At 24.5% G+C, this 18,210-nt stretch overlaps 1 protein-coding gene across 7 annotated transcripts in view; it reads left to right on the plus strand.

Annotated features, from left to right (window-relative positions):
• The window catches only part of LOC129971652 (putative uncharacterized protein DDB_G0286901), a 43,255-nt gene that overhangs the window by 20,744 nt on the left and 4,301 nt on the right, over window positions 1–18,210 (plus strand). For 4 of the 7 annotated variants that reach the window (XM_056085611.1, XM_056085613.1, XM_056085610.1 and 1 more), the window contains 12 exons: window positions 2,059–2,085; window positions 4,441–4,602; window positions 6,340–6,520; window positions 8,031–8,086; window positions 9,862–9,978; window positions 12,034–12,081; window positions 12,421–12,576; window positions 12,776–13,177; window positions 13,403–13,594; window positions 13,793–14,017; window positions 14,244–14,432; window positions 17,796–17,864. In XM_056085611.1, the coding sequence (XP_055941586.1) occupies window positions 2,059–2,085; window positions 4,441–4,602; window positions 6,340–6,520; window positions 8,031–8,086; window positions 9,862–9,978; window positions 12,034–12,081; window positions 12,421–12,576; window positions 12,776–13,177; window positions 13,403–13,594; window positions 13,793–14,017; window positions 14,244–14,432; window positions 17,796–17,864 (1,824 nt within the window). Of the gene's footprint in view, window positions 1–359; window positions 769–2,058; window positions 2,086–4,440; window positions 4,603–6,339; window positions 6,521–8,030; window positions 8,087–9,861; window positions 9,979–12,033; window positions 12,082–12,420; window positions 12,577–12,775; window positions 13,178–13,402; window positions 13,595–13,792; window positions 14,018–14,243; window positions 14,433–17,795; window positions 17,865–18,210 lie in introns of those variants that run through there. The other 3 variants (XM_056085614.1, XM_056085609.1, XM_056085615.1) reach the window with 3 other exon arrangements.

Raw genomic sequence — 18,210 nt, forward strand, 5'->3', positions numbered from 1 at the left:
CATCTACCAATTGTGAAAGTACAGTACAAAGTGCAATAAAAATTAACATTTGCGATTCAAAAACTTGAAACATTTGGTATGTCACAAAGGTTTGCAAATTGAGAAAACGGTTCAGTTGAACCCAAATAGAACAGGCTGTGCTATCGATATTGTACAGCATTTTGCAATACTTTGAATATTATAGAATGTCTATGTACAAGAAATATGAGTGATCTCTTAAAAAATACCGAAGGTGCATATGCTAATGATCCTTTGAGTAGCTCTAGAGAACCATTATACAAACAAATAGAAAAAATGTGTAGTGACGGTGGATGAAACTTAAAAATAAAATGACGACTTGTAATACAATTAAAAGCAATTCATAACTTTTTAAAGTATAAAATGATCAGATTTTCGCAGGCAATGGGCAGAAAAATTGAATCAAAACTTATTCTTGCTCAACTGTTTTTATGAATTTTGTACCCCAACTTCTCAACCTTTATCCCCCAACCCATTAAAAAATAATTGCGCGGAATTTAATTTAATCTTTTTCGTCTGCAGTTATCTTACTGTGAAACTCTTCTGCATCCTGACTTTTGTGAACTGAAACTTTTTTTACGTCATGATTCTATTATCTTGCGATTGGTTGGATTTTGGTGATGTAATATTACCTAATTTTTGATTGCATACCTACATATACCGGGAATGTTTGTTTAGAATTTTTTAATCTCCTTACGTTTATGATATTAGAGTATCTTGTGCATCTTTTCCGAAATGGATAGTTGTGAAGTAAGTTTAAAAACTTTTTAAATAATTAAAATAAAATTAAAATAAGGATAATTATATACTTTAAAATTAATATTAGTGAAAAGTAGTATATTTAATTTTATTCTAGTTCTTTCTATTGACTTTTTACATCTTCAGTAGCAAATGAAAATTTTTAGTATCAAACCATCATTGGAAATGCTTCTATTAAACAATTAAAATGCATTTTAGTTTTCCCTGTTATGTGTCTGTTTTTTAATTAATGAATAAATCATGATTGATTAAATCTTAAAAATTAAATTTTAAATGTACCATGAAATATTTTAATAAATTTTGAAATTCCTTTAAATTTTGTAGTTCTTTATTTTTAGTTGTAATTTGTTCCATTCCTTTTGTTAGTTATGATAAAGGTTATTTTCTATTAGTGAAATGTTTTTCTTTGTAATATTAAAATGCAGCATATAGGAATTTTGATGTTGAAATTAAATATATTTTATCACATTTTAATAAAGAAAAATTAGCAAAGCTTTTTTTTTTGTTGTAAACTGATTTGCTAACTTAATTTTGTGTATGCTATTGTACAATTAAATGAATGCTTGATTATGCTATAATTTTTTCTATGTTCATTTGAAGCAAATTTACTTATTTCTGCCAGACATTCTAATATTGCAGTTTTCTTTTTTCCTACACAGATTTGAAATATTTTCTTATGGTTCACTTATGAGCTAACTGCTGTTTTAATAATATGAAATCAGCTGTGTTTATAACTTAAAATGATACATTATGGTATAAAGCAATTTAAAACTGAAAATGTGCATTATTAATGTGAAAATATTTATTTTAAAAGCTAATTTAAAAACTATTGATTACTTATGTAAAAGTCTATATATTTTTATTTATTGACTTTTTAAAATTTTATCAATTTCAGTCACTTTGATATAAAAATTTTTTTATCTTATTGTAGAATTCCAAAAAAATCTGATAATACTGACTTTAAAAATTAATTTTATTATATAGACTACAAAAAAAAAAAAAAATTGAGGTAATATTTTTTTTAGTACATAGATACTTTTTTCCATTTATTATCAAGTTTTTTAGTATTGGTACTAGATTAGGTAACATAAACAAGGATGTCTTTTTATTATTAAGTATGAAATTAAAAATTTTCATTACATCCTGAAATTTTTTCCTTATTCTCCTTTTTAAATATTTAAAGTAGTATTTGGTATAATATTCTTTTTAACCTTTGATATTTATAATATGAATTTTATTACTATTCTCATTTATTAAACTAGATTTATGTTTTTTTTACAGGTGCCAGGGAAATTAAAGAAAAAGAAGGCAAGCTTAGCTATTTTTTAGTTATGAAATAGCTTAATGTATTAATTTTGCCCTTTATAATAAGTATACTAAATTATAATTAAGATTAATCTTAATTTACTTTTAAAATTCAGTTTAAATTTGAAAATTAACAAAATACAAGATTAGATAATATATTTTTAGTGTTTTATGAATATTTTTTTTCTTTCGAATACAGAAAATATCTAAAATGAGATTAATCTCAAACATTTATGTACAAGATATAAAAATGGATTTATTAGACATTTTTAAAGAGTCTTCTAAAACTTAACTTTTTAAAGTTGAATGCTTTAAATTAAAAACTTATATTTGTGATAGCTATGTAAATGAAAGTAATTGAGAAAAGATGGTTTTTGATTTTTAAAAATCCTTTGTAGCTTTTCTTAGAACATTAAAATTCAAAAAAATTAACATTCAAACGGAAATTATTTTCTTTTTTCAATATTTTAAAAACTTTTGCAATATTGTAAAAATTAAACTTGATTTTAAAAGTACATTTAAATATCTTTGAAAAAAATAACAACTTTTTAGTATTTTTTAAAATTTTATCATTTATATAAGGTTTACAAATTTAAAAATTATAGATATCATTAAATTAATGCCCTGATAGGTAAAATTTATTTAGAAAACATATTGACTTATTTAAAACTTTTAATGATTAGAAATGTAAATATATATTTTTTACATTATGAGCTAAGTTTAATTACTTGAGTATTTAAAAATGTTTTTACATAGTTTTGAAAAAGTGAAGTTTTACGTTATATCTAAGCAATAAATTATATTGCTGTAATGGTTCATTAATCTTCTAAATTTATATGTATATATCTGATTATATTTTTATCAAATTTGTAACCTAAAGAATGCATCTAGCAAATTTGGAATATCTTTGCAAGCCAAAAAATTATTTTTAAGTTTTTATTTCTGAAATTTCTTATTACATATATCTATTAATAACAAATTACATTTCTTAATATTGATTTACCATAGTTATATTAATGTGTCATTTTCCTCATTTAAAATGCTTTTGGGACCTATTATAATAACCATTACATCATTAGTATTCATCTGTTGATGCAGAAGTCTGAATTTTATATTTGAAGTTTGATAATTGGCCTATGAAATTATTTCTTTGTTTGAAAATATTAATTATACAGACAAGTATATTCTATTCTTTTATAGTAGACATTTGTATGATGGTAACAAATTGCAAAGAAAAGGCAACTGCTGTAGTTTTAAAATGTATTAATAATATATATTTTGAAAGCACATTCAACTGATAATTTATATAATGTAGTGACTTTCAATCACAAAAATAATTTTAATGAATTTGAAAATTTTTCAATTAATGATTTTTTTTTTGCAGGCATTGTGAATTTTATTTTAAATCATTTTATCTGAATCTTGCAAAAAGAAAAAAGGAAAAAAAAAAGTTTAGTTTAACATAGATAATATAGAATTCTTTTGTTTAATCTTGTTAATTTATTGATAAATCAAAATATTAAAAAATATACAATTTGATTTTAATAAAGCTGAAATCATTAGTTTATAAAATTGGATATTATATTGGATTTGATTAATATCCTAACTTTAACTATTCTAGTATATTTAAATTAAGATAGTTATAGGTTAGGTGAATAATAGAGATCAGCTTAAAAAGGAAACAGATTTTCAGATAATAGTATTAATGTACCTCCTATCAACTCTATAATGACTAGTAGTGTTGCCCATGAACTTGCATGTGTACTTTTTTAAATTGTAAAATATCACTTTGTCTTTGCTTAATGGATAGTATAATGAACCTGTATATTGTATGTCTTGATATTTAGAAATGAAGATTAACTAGTTCATATATTTTTTCACAAAATTTCATGTAAAAAATATTGTATTAAAATACTTAAGATGTTACAAATAATAAATTTTAGTAGGTCTAGTGCTAATGCTAGCATTTCAAATTGAACAAAACATGATGGTTTAAAAATCGAGGATTTTCTTTATTAATGAATCTTTACATTAAGGTTGATCATGTTTTTCAATAAGTACTCCTAATTTATCTAGAAATAAGTTGTCATAAACTTAATTATTTTTAATTGTACATTTTTTATGGTTGATCCTAGGTTGCTCATTTATTTTCAAAGATGTTCAATCAATATGCTTACATAAAAAAAAAAAGTTAAGTTTATTGTAGGTATTTAATTATAATAAAAAATAATAGATGAAATAAAAGTTTAACTTCAAGATATTTTATAAACTGCAAATATAATAGTCTTATTAAACAGTTTTTTTATTAATAAAGTATTTGAATATATTTAAGATGCTAAGACATGTTTTATTTTTCAGCTTCCACAGTCAAAAGTATTGCAGACGATTGTATGCTGTCTAAAAAATAGAAAATATCCACATGTGCTATATTGGTTTAATGAAATAAGACAAGAATTCATAATAAGATTTGTGCATAAAAATAATTCTGAGTGGAAGGTGGATGACTTGGAACTATTTATAGTAAGATTTTCTAATTTTATTTCCCACTGCTCTGCTCCTTGCCTTTAGAGTAAATTAATGTATTTTTTCATCCTGAATGCAAATATGCTATGTCTAGTAATGTTGCATATCCAAATTTAGATTTTTTCTTCCAACTTCATGGTATTGCTATATATATTTATATTTACAACTTCTATGCTTCTAAAAAATGTTTTTTTTTTTTTTTTTTTTTTATAATTGTTGATAAAAAGAAAATAACTTAGTTTTCATTTCCAGTTAAGATGTATATTAAATCTCTTAAATTACTAATTTGCTTTTTTTTTTGTGCCAAATTGTTTGAATCCGACTTGCTTTAATCTATTTTAATTTGTTAGGATTTAAATTCAAATATGTATTATTAAATTTAAATTTTAGTTAAACTTATTAAATACATGTATGAACATATTGAACAGAACAGAAATAAGGGTTTTAAAATGTGTTGAGTTTAAATTTCTATCATAATTTGAAGTTAAATGCATTGTTCAAATTACTATGCAGTATAGCATAGATTTGAATATGACAAAGCCAATGCTTTCAATAAATTTCTTTAAGGTGTATCTTATAATAACCATGGACCAATAAGATCCATGATTAATTTTTATAGATGGTCAATTGTTAAGCTTTGCTTTTTATTCCTGTTATTCAATTTGATACAAAAAAAAAATTATCAGTCTTTTAGCTTGGAATTTCTTATTGCCATTAATGGATTTTATACTTGTAAACAAAATTTCCCACATACTAAATCTTTCACTTATTTCTCGGCTATTATTCTAATCTCTTTATGAACAAACTCTTGTAATTAGGAGGCAGTTGAACCTAAAAAGCAAAATAAGTGCATTTTCTTAAAGTAATATTGATTGATGCTTTTAAATTAGGTTAAAATATTTTACACAAGAAAATGTTAACATTAGATTTGTTTGATATAAATAAAGCACATTCATTAAAAATAGGGTATAAAATATCTAAAAGTCTGAATTTTTCAATCTTTTTATATAAAAAAAGTATTAATCTTGATCATATTATTCAAGAATACTAATACAAGCTGTTAAAATTTCTTTAGAAATTTAATAGATCCTTCAACTCCATATTAGAAATTCTCTGAATATTTTGACTTTTTAGAAAGTTGATTTACCTTGCCCAAAGTAAATTTTATTTTTATCTAAATTATATATAGTTAAAATAATTTGCCTGATTTATTTTGGCATCTTTATTAACTTTTGTGAATGTTGCAAAACATAAGTGAAGAAAAAATTGCTTTTAAATGTTTAACAGGCCACTTGGTATTTTATACTTTCTTAATTCTAAAAAATGAACATTTTTTTAAACTTAATTTTTTAATTTTATTTTAAATATTGTAAGTTTTATTAGTAGTAATTTGTTAACTTATTTTTTATTCTGAATATTAAACAATTCTAACTTCATTTACATTATTTATGTTTTATTCAAAGCACTTAAAAATAGAGTTAAAATTAAGTCTTGGTATCATTTAAAAATTTAAAATTCCAATCATGAGTTAATCAGATTTTTTAAATTTCAGACAGAACACATTAAAATTTACTTATTTGCAGTCAAATCAAACCTTCAGATGATTTTTAGTTAGCAAATGATTTTTTATAAAGACTAGCTTAGATATATATAAAAAAAATTAGTTTAGATTTTGCATTCTCAGTTGATGGTTTAATAAAAAAATTTTCTTTAGAATTAAATTTTTTTTTATAGGAATTGGATAAGTTATCAAAAAAATATGAAGAATACAAGCAAGATAAAGATTATGATACAAAGTGCAAAGGACGGTGCAGAGCCAATTTATTAAAATTGGTTAATAAAGGATATATAACCTTTATTGAAGACATTCCAAATGGATCTACAACTCTGAAGAAATATAAGATCAATGTTAAGGGTATGAAATTTTGTCGATCTAATTGATATTTTAGGTGACAAAACTATTGATGTTGAATTGTGTAACTAAAAATGTTTTTTAAATTTAATTGAAATCAATAGCTCAATCAATTCTCAATAATTCAATCAACTTATGCTTTTACATGACCAGATATAGTAATGTAAATTAGCAGAAAATGTTAAATAGGAACTACTGTCATTTTGATTTAAACTAAATAAAGGACTAACCAGAAATATTAGAATCAATTGGGAAAATAAGTGCTTGCCTATTGACTGCCTACCAGTAATTAATTGCTGAAAAAAAATCCCATAAAAGATGTAATGTTTGTTACCAGTGATTTAAAAAGAGACAAATTTACTTTTAATTTTCCAATTTAAAGCAACATAGCACTATTTTAGGGTATGAGAGTTTTGTAATTTTGAAGATGGTCAGATGACACCCGACTTGGTACCTCTTTTTTTTTCAAACTTCTGCATTGCACCATTGGGTAATTTTACAAGACAAGACTGAAAACTGTCTTGTGTCGAGTTAAAAAAAAATTTTTTTTATGAAAAGTTAAAGCATTCTTTAAAAAAGTTTTTCCAATAATTTATATACAATTTTATGCAATTTATATAAAAAAGCCATATTCTGAGAACATGATCTATATTTTTATTGAATTTTGTGACTTCATTAACTGTAAATTAAGTTCCTGAATTATAAATTATTTTTGAATTAAGTTCTTGAAATAGTAAGATATTTCCTAGTTCAAAGCAACACTTTTTTCAGTAACATGTTTAAATTCATGTTCTTTTTATCATTAAATACTGTTGGTCACCATCTTCAATAATTTGCTTCACCCTTAACAAACTTTAAAATTAACTTTGCTTAACTAACTTGGAGGATAATCAAGACAAATGCAAAATAGTTATATTTCCATGTTTGTAGTAAGTTATTGAAATTTAATACAAGTCTGCAGTTTTATATTAGCTATTTAGACTAGTATATCTATTTTATTAAATATTTTGGAATTATTGAAAGTGCATTGGAATTTTAAATGTGTATATATTTTTTATTTGAATATAAGTTTGATAGTCATTATTTAATTTTGAAATATAAATTATTTTTTTGCCAATCATTCTAAGTATTACTTTCATGTCATATAATTTCAAAGGTTATAGATAATGAAGAATGACTTAACATTTTTCCCCTTAGAAAACACAATTATCATGAATGTAATCATATTTTATTAATTTTATATGGATAGTCTTGTATCTGTTAAATATTTTGCTACAAATGCGCTAAGTTGGTGAGCTCCCATTCTAGGGTTGCTCTCATTTGTAACTGCATGGATCATGACCCACCAGAACGAGATTTGAACTCCGAACATGAATGCTATATGGTTGGTAGCAGAGTTACTATTTTTCACAATGAAAGTTGCTTAAAAATTGCTGTTTGAGAATAACTGTATTGTGATGTAAACCAAGCATTTTTCCTTGTTTCAGTTGTAATATCTCAACTTTATTTTCAGTTATACCTAGTATTAAGAACTCAAATGATAGTAAACGGAGTAAAGGAAGCAATGATGTAAGTTTATTTTTTAAATTATGAATGCTAATTAATTTTAAATATTACTAATTACTTAATTCCAGAAACTTGATTTATGTTTATGTACACATAATGACAGAAGTCTATCTTTGTATTATATATGCAACTTAATATTTGGGACTTTTCATTATATTATATGGCTTCAGTAACTTGGTGATAAGGTTGCCTTTGAGACTAAAGGATTTCAGGTTTCCCGATTCTATCTAATATACACCTTTAAAGTGGCCCTTTGATTTTAATTGTATTCCAAAGTAGTATGGCCTTGTGTTAGTGCAAGATAGAAATCTTGGAGAAGGGGATCTTGACTATAGTTTTAAGTTGCAAAGTTCATCTCAAAATAGCTTCTGTGTTGCTTCAAAATTGGATCTTGTTGCTTCAAAATTGGATCTTGTTGCTTCAAAATTGGATCTTGTTGCTTGTTGCTTCAAAATCTTGCTACCATGACTCATGACTTGGATTCTAACCACCTAATTAGATTACCTTTTCTTTATCATAACTTTAGTAGAGTAGGAGTTGTCTAATTAGAAAATATGCATTGCAAGCGATTCATGGGATCAGCCAATATATTGACAAACTTGGATTCATTGCCTTTTAGGACATGCAATTGATTTCTTTTTTAATTCATGCACTGTTAATTTTGGTTTGAAATAACTCGGGGATGATTATAGTCTTTTTTTTTTTTTTAACTTACTGAGATTTGCTGATTTATGAAATATATTTTATTATAATAAATATGCAAAATTTAGATAATATACTAATTTGTTATTTATTGAAAGTTATAAGAAAGAGACCAGATTTTTTATTTTATTATTCATATATAAATTTTTGCATTGAAAAAACGTATAGGAAAACTTTAGATTATAAGGGTTATTGAAATTTCATTCTGAATTTGTTGAATTATTATTTTGAAAGAATATTTCAGCTTTTCCTATTATTGAGAACCAAACTTAATCTTTTTGATTAAGCAATATTTGTTTTTATTGATTTGGTTATGATAGTTGTTTGGAAGCCAAATACATATTGCTCTGATTAGTTTTGTTGATTATATGCATTTAAATGTAATTAGTTGCTTTATTTCTGACTTGTAGTTGAATCCATCCATTAATGTGTAGATTTTTTACCTCTCTACTGTGAGAGAATTTAAACATTGCTCTAATAAGCCTATTGGGAGATATAATAATGTTTTAAAAAGTAATTTCATATTGCTTCTGAATATTTTTTCTGAGTTTAATATTGCTTATTGTAATCCATAATTATAAATATGTATTTAAATATGAACTAGAAATGTTTTTACAAATGCCTATTGTATTCTGTTTTAATCCAAATTTTTGTTTGTTTTGTTTTTTATCAATCTTCGTATGAATTTATGTAGGTTGGCATAAGTTCTGACAATTTTTTTAGAAAGACAGAGGCTTTAGTTCTTTATTTTACACAAAATGATGTGCTTTGACGTAATACTTAATTATTAATCAAATTAAATTTATCTAATAAACTAAATGAATCTTTTTTCTTATTCTTATTTCAAGCCTAAAAATATTTTAACATAATGACTAGAAAAAAATGGCCATTTAAAAGGTTAAATTGACATAATTTATATATGCCATATCTTTTTAAATTCACAAATATATTTATCTGTTCAGTGTTCTAAACTTTATTTATTTTCTGTATTTATAATTTGTTATCAATTTAAATCAAACTCTGTTCACTATTTAAAAATATTGTTTCAAAAAATTCTTATTTTTTTTCTCCTGCAGAATGCATTATGTAGATATAAATCTATTGATGGAATTGCTGACAATGAAGTCAAATTTAAAACTGAAACTCAACCAAATGAACAGTCTCACTGCCTATGTCTTCCGAAATTTCAACCGGTAAATTTAGATTTTCTGAACTCTTGATCTTATCTGAATTTCCAGTACTATGAATTTTTAGATTTCTTTTACTTTTATTTCTTATAATAATATATGTTCATATTATAGTATCGTTCAAAATTTTTAGTACAAACTTGAAGTGTTTAGATTTTAAATAAGTACTATCATTTGTTATCTACTGCTTCAATTATCTTGGATTTCTTCATCAAAGTTTCAATGAAAGGCTCAAGTGATAAACTGGCTTCCCAAGCTGAAATTTTCTATGAAGTGCATATATAAAGCTTAAATCTGTAATGAAGTACTTCTTAAATTATCAGTCTTCAGTTTTTATAACTTCTGTGTATAGATTTTCTTGGTTCTTTTACTAGTTTATGATAATTGTTATATCAAAGGCTGCAATTTTAATTTTTTTCTATTATATGAAACATGATCCTTAAATTTCCATTTTCTCTCATTTCATGTATTCTCACGAAGTACAATTTTTAGAAATGTAGGCTATTGTGAATGGCATATAGTACTTCGAATTATAGCCTTATATTATAAAATAAGCTGCAATCATTCGAAATATATTTTCATTCCTTGAAACTTCAACCAAGAATTTTGAAATATTTTTGGTTTATCAGCAAATATGCCACTTTTAAAAATGCTCTGGATATTTATTCCCTATTTTTATTTTATAAAATTAAAATTTTGCTCTATCTATATTTCAAATTTAGAAAATTAATTCAGCAAGTAATTAGATTTTTAATTTTTATTGAATTTAGATTAAGATGTTAACAAATTTATTATCACTGAATTACATTCTTGTGTAATTTAAGCATGAATACAATATTTCATTATTCAATGCTTCTGTTATTTTTGCTACACATTTATTATTGCTGGATATCTTAAAAGAATTCAGTACAAGATATTGAATTATACGAAGAATAAAATTTCTTACTCTGTAGTGTGTTGAATCTATTGGGAAGTATTAGGCCACAATGAATCTTAAAAATTTCAATTGTGCCTATACAAATGAGTTTGTTTGTTGAAGCTCCATTGCATTTAAATGGTTGAGCATATAACTTTTGCTTTAATTAAACTAGATATAAAATATGTAATTTGTCTAATGTTTTAGACTATAAGGACAAATCATAGAAAATTGAAGCTTTAAAATTTTTAAATATCCTAGCTTTGGACTGTTGTATTTCATTCACTCTATTTCTGAAATGATTTTATAAAATAATTAATGTTATAATAAGCATTCTTGTATGCTAATTCTATTAACTTTTATTTTCTATAAGCCAACCCATTACAACATTAAAAAAAAATCAATTATGGAAAATATGAAAAGTCAAAACTCCAGATTATGAAGATTATATATTTGTATTGATTTTACAAAATAATAAAGATCAGATAGTACTAGAATGTCAGTTTTTCATGCTTTAGTAATTGTACATATAGATCCCTTGATTAACTTTTTGATTTTGTGTATTGAATAATTAAACTTCTTAATTGCTTATATACAAAAGCATATATAATCAACATAATATATATCTCAAGCTTACTTGGTATGAAAGCAATTTTATTGTTATCGTGAATAATTAAGCTAATTTTTTGTTCTATATCTGAATTTTGTTGTATGCCATATTTTATAATTTCTTTATTTGGAATTGGATACGTTTTTCAGAGAAAATGAATTAAAATTTTTCAAATTTCATAATTTTGTTTCCTAGAGATTTATCGGTGTTATATCTTTTTGCTAATCACATTGAACTTTGATGAGCATGTTACTTTAAAATACAATGTAGGGTTCTATTAGATCTCTGGGTTTTTGTATAACATTATAGAAATTTACTTAACATCTTGGCTTGAAAGAGAAAATTTTAACTTGAATTCTTTCATTAACACTTTGTCTTAAAATAAAGCTTTTTAATACTCTTATTGTATTAATTTGTATTGCTTTAGATTTAGAACTAATGTATCAATTTAGAAAAATTTTTTAGAATATGCCTAATTCAAAATAGGTTTGTACTGTATTTTCATATATTGACTATTTTAAATTTTTTATTTTAGATAATTGTGTATGTTAACCTATTACTTGGAGATGCACCCATATCAAATGTGAGTTCAAATTAGATGCAATTAGTATGTATGAAAATTGATTATTTGGATGTTTACAAATTATAATTTATCTAACTTAAGAGAAATTATTCAGTTGAATACTATTAAAATCCATATGTTATAAATAAAAGTATTTTTTTTAATGGACATGTTTATTTTTCTTTTTATCTCACTGATGTTTAATTTTGGTAAGTAAATATACTAAATTTTTGCAAATCTTCCATCAATTATTGCTGAAATTTTAATGGCATTTTAATTTTTATACAAATTTAATGTAACATTTGCAAAACTTAGTCAAGATATTGTTATTATTTAGTAAATAAAAAAAATTCATTTTAGTTTGGTATGATGTCCACTAATTCTGATACTGATGGAAAATCAGTCAATCAAAATGGGAATATTGAAAGTATGAATGTGAGTGGAACTAATCCATGTTATGCAACTTCTGAATATAGTGGATTGCAGAATAATACGAATGTGCTTAATGGATATCAGGTAAATTGAACTATTGTTTGGTTTTCAGTTATAAAATATCTTTTATTCTGGATAAAAATATATATACATATAGTTTTTATGCTAGGATATGCATACTAAACTGTACTTGATTAAGGAACTGTTGGAATAATTTTGCATTTTTTAGGACATGTGCAGTTGTTAGTTAATGTTAGTTGTAATTTTTTATTTATTTTTTTAGTTTGGTATATCTACTAATTCTACAGGAAGTCCAATGATTGAAATGAGCAACAGCAATTCGGATACTGATGCAAAATTGGTCAATCCAAATGGGAATATTGAAAGTATGAATGTGAATGGAGCTGATACATGTTATGCAATTTCAGAATATAATGGATTGCAGAATAATATGAATGTGCATGATGGATTACAGAATAATATGAATGTGCATGATGGATTGCAGAATAATATGAATGTGCATGATGGATTGCAGAATAATATGAATGTGCATGATGGATTGCAGAATAATATGAATGTGCATGATGGATTGCAGAATAATATGAATGTGCATGATGGATTGCAGAATAATATGAATGTGCATGATGGATTGCAGAATAATATGAATGTGCATGACGGATATGAGGTAAATTGAGCTATTGTTTCTTTTTCATTTATAAAATATTTTTTATTCTAGATATAATTTTTTTTTGTACTGTTGTGGAATTTATGTGCCAAGATATGTATATTAAACTATATTTAAGGAACTACTGTTTGAATGATTTTGCATGCAACTTTTTTAGGCATGTGCAATTATTAAAATATTTGCTGTAATTTTTTGTTAATTTTTTTTTTCTTTTTTCTTTTTTAGTTTGGTATATCGACTAATTCTACAGAAAGTCCAATGTTTGATATGAGCAATAATAATTCGGATACTGACGGAAAAACAGTCAATCAAAATGGGAATATTGAAAGTATGAATGTGAATAGAGCTGATGCATGTTATCCAATTTCAGAATATAATGGATTGCAGAATAATATAAATATGTATAGTGAATATCAGGTAAATTGAACTGCTGCTTGGTTTCCTGTTACAAGCTTTTTTATTCCAGATAAATTTTTCAAATTGTTATAGTTTCAATTCTAGAATATGTATACTAAATTATAATTAATGAATAACACTATAATTAATGATTTTGCACTTTAATTAAAATTAATCGTAATTTTTATTTGTTAAATAACAATTTTTTTTTAATTTTAGATTGGTATTATATCTACTAATTCAACAGAAAGTCCAATGATTGATACAAGAAATAATTCCGATGTTGATGGAAAAGCAATCAATCGAAAAGGCAATGAGAATATTGAAAGTATGAATGTGAATGGAGCTGATGCATGTTATTCAATTTCAAAATATAATGGATTGCAGAATATGAATGTGTATAATGGGTTGCAGAGTAATGTGAAAGTTCATAATGGATATCAGGTAAATTAAACTGTTTGGTTTTCAGTTACAAGATATTTTTTTATGCTGAATATAATTTTTTTATATTGTTGTATGGTTTTTATGCTGGGATATGTATTCTAAACTTTATTTGATCAATAAACTACTGTTGGAATAATTTTGCACTTTATTTTTTAAGGAATGTGCAATTGTTAATTAAAATGTCAATAATTTATTTGTTAAATAGTATATATATTTTTTATTTTAGCTTGGTATATCTACTAATTCTACAGCAAGTCTATTGATTGATAAAAGAAACAATTCCGATACTGATGGAAAATTGGTCAATCCAAATGAGGATCTTGAAAGTATGGATGTGAATGAAGCTGACACATGTTATTCAATTTCAGAGTATAGTGGATTGCAGAATAATATAAATGTGCATAATGCATATCAGGTAAATAAGCTGTTGTTTGGTTTTCAGTTAAAATATTTCTTATTCTAGATATTTTTTTAGTTTTTGTATTTCAAACTATTTATATTTATTTTAAATTGTATTTAATTAGTAAACTACTTTAGAAATTTTGCATTTTAATTTCTAGTATATGGGTAACAATTGAAATACCAGTTAGGATTTGTTATTTGCTAAATTATAAAGATTTTTATTTTAGTGTAGTGATATTTCTTATTGAATGTTTAAATGATTGATAAAAAAAAATATTTCTGAGGAAACTTAATTGATTTTAATTGAATAATCTTCTGATATGCATACTTTAAAAGTCAATGTATCTTCAACATATAATGGAATGCTAAATTTACTTAAAGGATTTTGTATTATTAGAACTGTAATCTTTGCCATTATAATTCTTCTTAAAGCCATGTATTATTGTTGTATATAATTTAATTTGATATATTTATGATCTATTAATTTAAACTCTACTAACTGGTTTAATATGCAATTCATTGTATCTTAATAATAAATGTGTGTGCTACATTTACTATACTGCATCGTGTTTTTCCTTAAATATTGCTTAAATAAACTTCAAGCATATTTATAAATGTTTAGAGAACTACATACATTGAAAGATTGTTTTTCTACTTTGAAACTAAATATATTTTTATAATAGAAAGGAGGAGGATAGGAATACATAAGTAATTTGATCATTTTTGACAAAAAAGAAATTCAGGGGAAAATTATTATACATGGCTATCACATTTTTCTTTAACTGAAAATTTCAAAGTTAGAATTATTTGAGACATCACTGAATTGCTTTTTCTATTCAGTCTATTTTAAGCTATGAAATGAACTAAAATTTCTATAATTCTGGCATAGTAATTAGAATGTTTGTTCAAGCATATTGAATTTGGTTTTATATTCAATTCTTTAACACCAATAGCTTGAAAATCGCGAAAGTAGCAAATCGAATAGTGTGGAATTTCTGGACGTATCTGAATTTGTAGCACTTTATATTTGATTCCTAATTGGGCAATTGTTAATAATGCAGAAATCATATGAAGTTCTCCTAGTATTTATTTTCCTTTTATTTAAAATAATATAGCAGTTGAACCGTTCTGTTATCTAGTTTAAAAAAAAGACTGCAGAAAATTTTATCTTGACTTTTATCATAGTGTTTGTTGGCTGCCATTTTAAGGAAATCTTCCTCCAGGAAACCAATTAGATTATCATTGGTGTAGAAATGTCTAATTTGTATAATTGTTTCTTGACTATATTTGAATAAAACCTAGAAACTTCCTCATTCAAGATTTTGGAAGAATTGCCTTAATTTTTTTGGGAGGGATTTTTTTAATTCTAATTTTCTGTTTCATACAATTGATTTCTCCTTTGAAATATCGGCATCTTATGGATCCTGAGTATTGAACAGTTTGGGTGCGAGATCTAAATTTATGAGGGCTATAAGAGAAATTATAGAAGCGTAGATTTATAAACTCGCTATATAAAAAGACAATGGTAAAGTTAACTCAAATGTCAGATTTTTTTATCTTCTCTGGACCATCTTCCTTGCTTCAAAAGATATCTTGTCTGTAGTAATTTATTTTAAAATAAATATCGATTTTGGATTTGACAAATTATTGTAATCGGGGCCTAATTTGGGCCCTGGGCAAAAACTTCTTTGAGCCCCCCCCCCTTTTCCTTCTGCTTCACTACTTCAGTAATGAAGAACCAAACTTTATGGAGGTATTTAAAATTTTCACCTCATTATAGATATACAACAAGAAAATTGTCTAGAATCTAAAATAACTATAAGGTCCCCCCCCCCTCCTCCAATGGTCAGATAAAATATCATTCTGTCCATTTTATTAATTTTCTGGCAATACTATGTCCATCATTAAAAGGATATAACACATCTAAAGAGCCTAAATTTGACAAAAAATGCTATTTAAATTGGAAAATGTAATTGGAATTTAAATTGGAAATGTAAAATTGGAAAATGTAAAGATTTTTAAGCAATTTGAATTAACGAAAAATACCATAGACAAGTCCTATGCACTGAGAGAATGGGCCAAAAAGCTTTTTTTCAATGCATGCAACTTTCACTTTCATTACAACTTGTAATGCAAGCGAAACTGAAGTATTTCTACTTCGATCATACTTTGATGCACTTCACTTTATTAAATTTCACAGCAGTGTTAGAATATTAAATATATGGTAAATATTTCATTGAAGTTCCTAAAATATTGGCAGGTATAGCTGATTGGAAATGGTGTTAAAGTATAAGAGTACTAATTAGGCATTGACAAATGTTAATTATATGTAATTAGAAATATTAGGAATTGTGAAATTTTTACTAGAAATCAGGATACAGTTATGAATACAAGGCTAAGAAAATTCATTATAGGCCCCCGAATTTCACATCTTTTATATTTAAAAATTGAAGTTACGATTTCATTAAAATGAGCTACAATATGCAAGTGTTTATGAAATTTTAGATATTTCTAAAGCAGATTAAAATTTAATTGGCTTTTTTGTTAACATTTTAAATTGACTACTTTGTTAATTAAGGCTCTTTACTTTGATTTTGGTATAGTAAGAATATTTAAATGTCTGATAACTTAAAAAAAAAAAAAAATACTTTAAGCAAAAGTCCAAAGGAAATATTAGTTGCATAACAAAAATGACCCCTTTTTTTATCTTGCAAATAAGATATCTATATTTTTAATACTGTTAAATACAATTCATAATTTTTAGAATTTTTATAAATTCTCGGGATTTTTTTTTCAATTTTAAATGTTATCGTTGAAAATTTGAACTTTTAACTTTTTTAGCTAGCATTTCCAATAAAAATAATTCATTTACATTTCTTATGTTATTTTCTATTGTGGGAAAAAATTCCAAGAAAAGGAAAGGTACTTTATTCATTCTTTTTCTCTATTTCCATTAAGCTTTTGAGATGAAATTATTTGTTAATACGTATTGATATTCTTCCTAAATCTTTTTTTCCCCATATTAACTTAAAAGTTTCGAATTTAAAATGAATTTTAACTTCAGAATAATATATTTCACAAACCCTTTTAGTCATTAATTTTGTATATAATAAAGACTTCTAGTTCTATTCTTCAAATTTATGCTTCTGATGTTATTATATAAACCTCTTTGCTTGACACATTTTTTTTTCATGACATGTTATCTAAACCTTATTTGTTTTATATTTTTCATTTGTGATGTGATTACATTATATGTGATAATTTAAGATTTAAAGGAGAAATAGAATATCAGTTTTTCTCCTCATTAAATAAATGTAAATGTGTGTACCGTTAAATTCTTGAATATTAGATGCATTTTTTAAAAATGTACTTGCAGAATGAAGGCTGTAACATAAATGACATTGCTGTACCAAGTTCACCCATGAATGCGATGGATATTTTGAATGTAAGCATGAATCTTTGATTTTTTTTTTTTTTTTTTTTCTGTTGAAAAAAAGAATTAAGTTTTTAAATTTCAGATTTAATACTATGATTTAGTCATTTTTTTTGTAGTTGAATATTTTCATAACTAAATTAATCTCTTAAAATGAGCTTTACACAGTTGACATTACTAGTTCAAGGGCCAAATAGTTATATTTGTATAGGATCAGATGTTTGAAAGAATATTTAATTTAGTAACAAGTTTTAAATTTCTGATCTGTTTTTATGCATTGGGTACTGATTTAAACTTCAAATTTTAATTATCTGTATATTTTAGGGATTGAATTTACAAATTAAGCAATTCTCAGTGT

Source organism: Argiope bruennichi, chromosome 6 (genome assembly GCF_947563725.1).
Source record: "Argiope bruennichi chromosome 6, qqArgBrue1.1, whole genome shotgun sequence".
Lineage (NCBI taxonomy): Eukaryota > Metazoa > Arthropoda > Arachnida > Araneae > Araneidae > Argiope > Argiope bruennichi.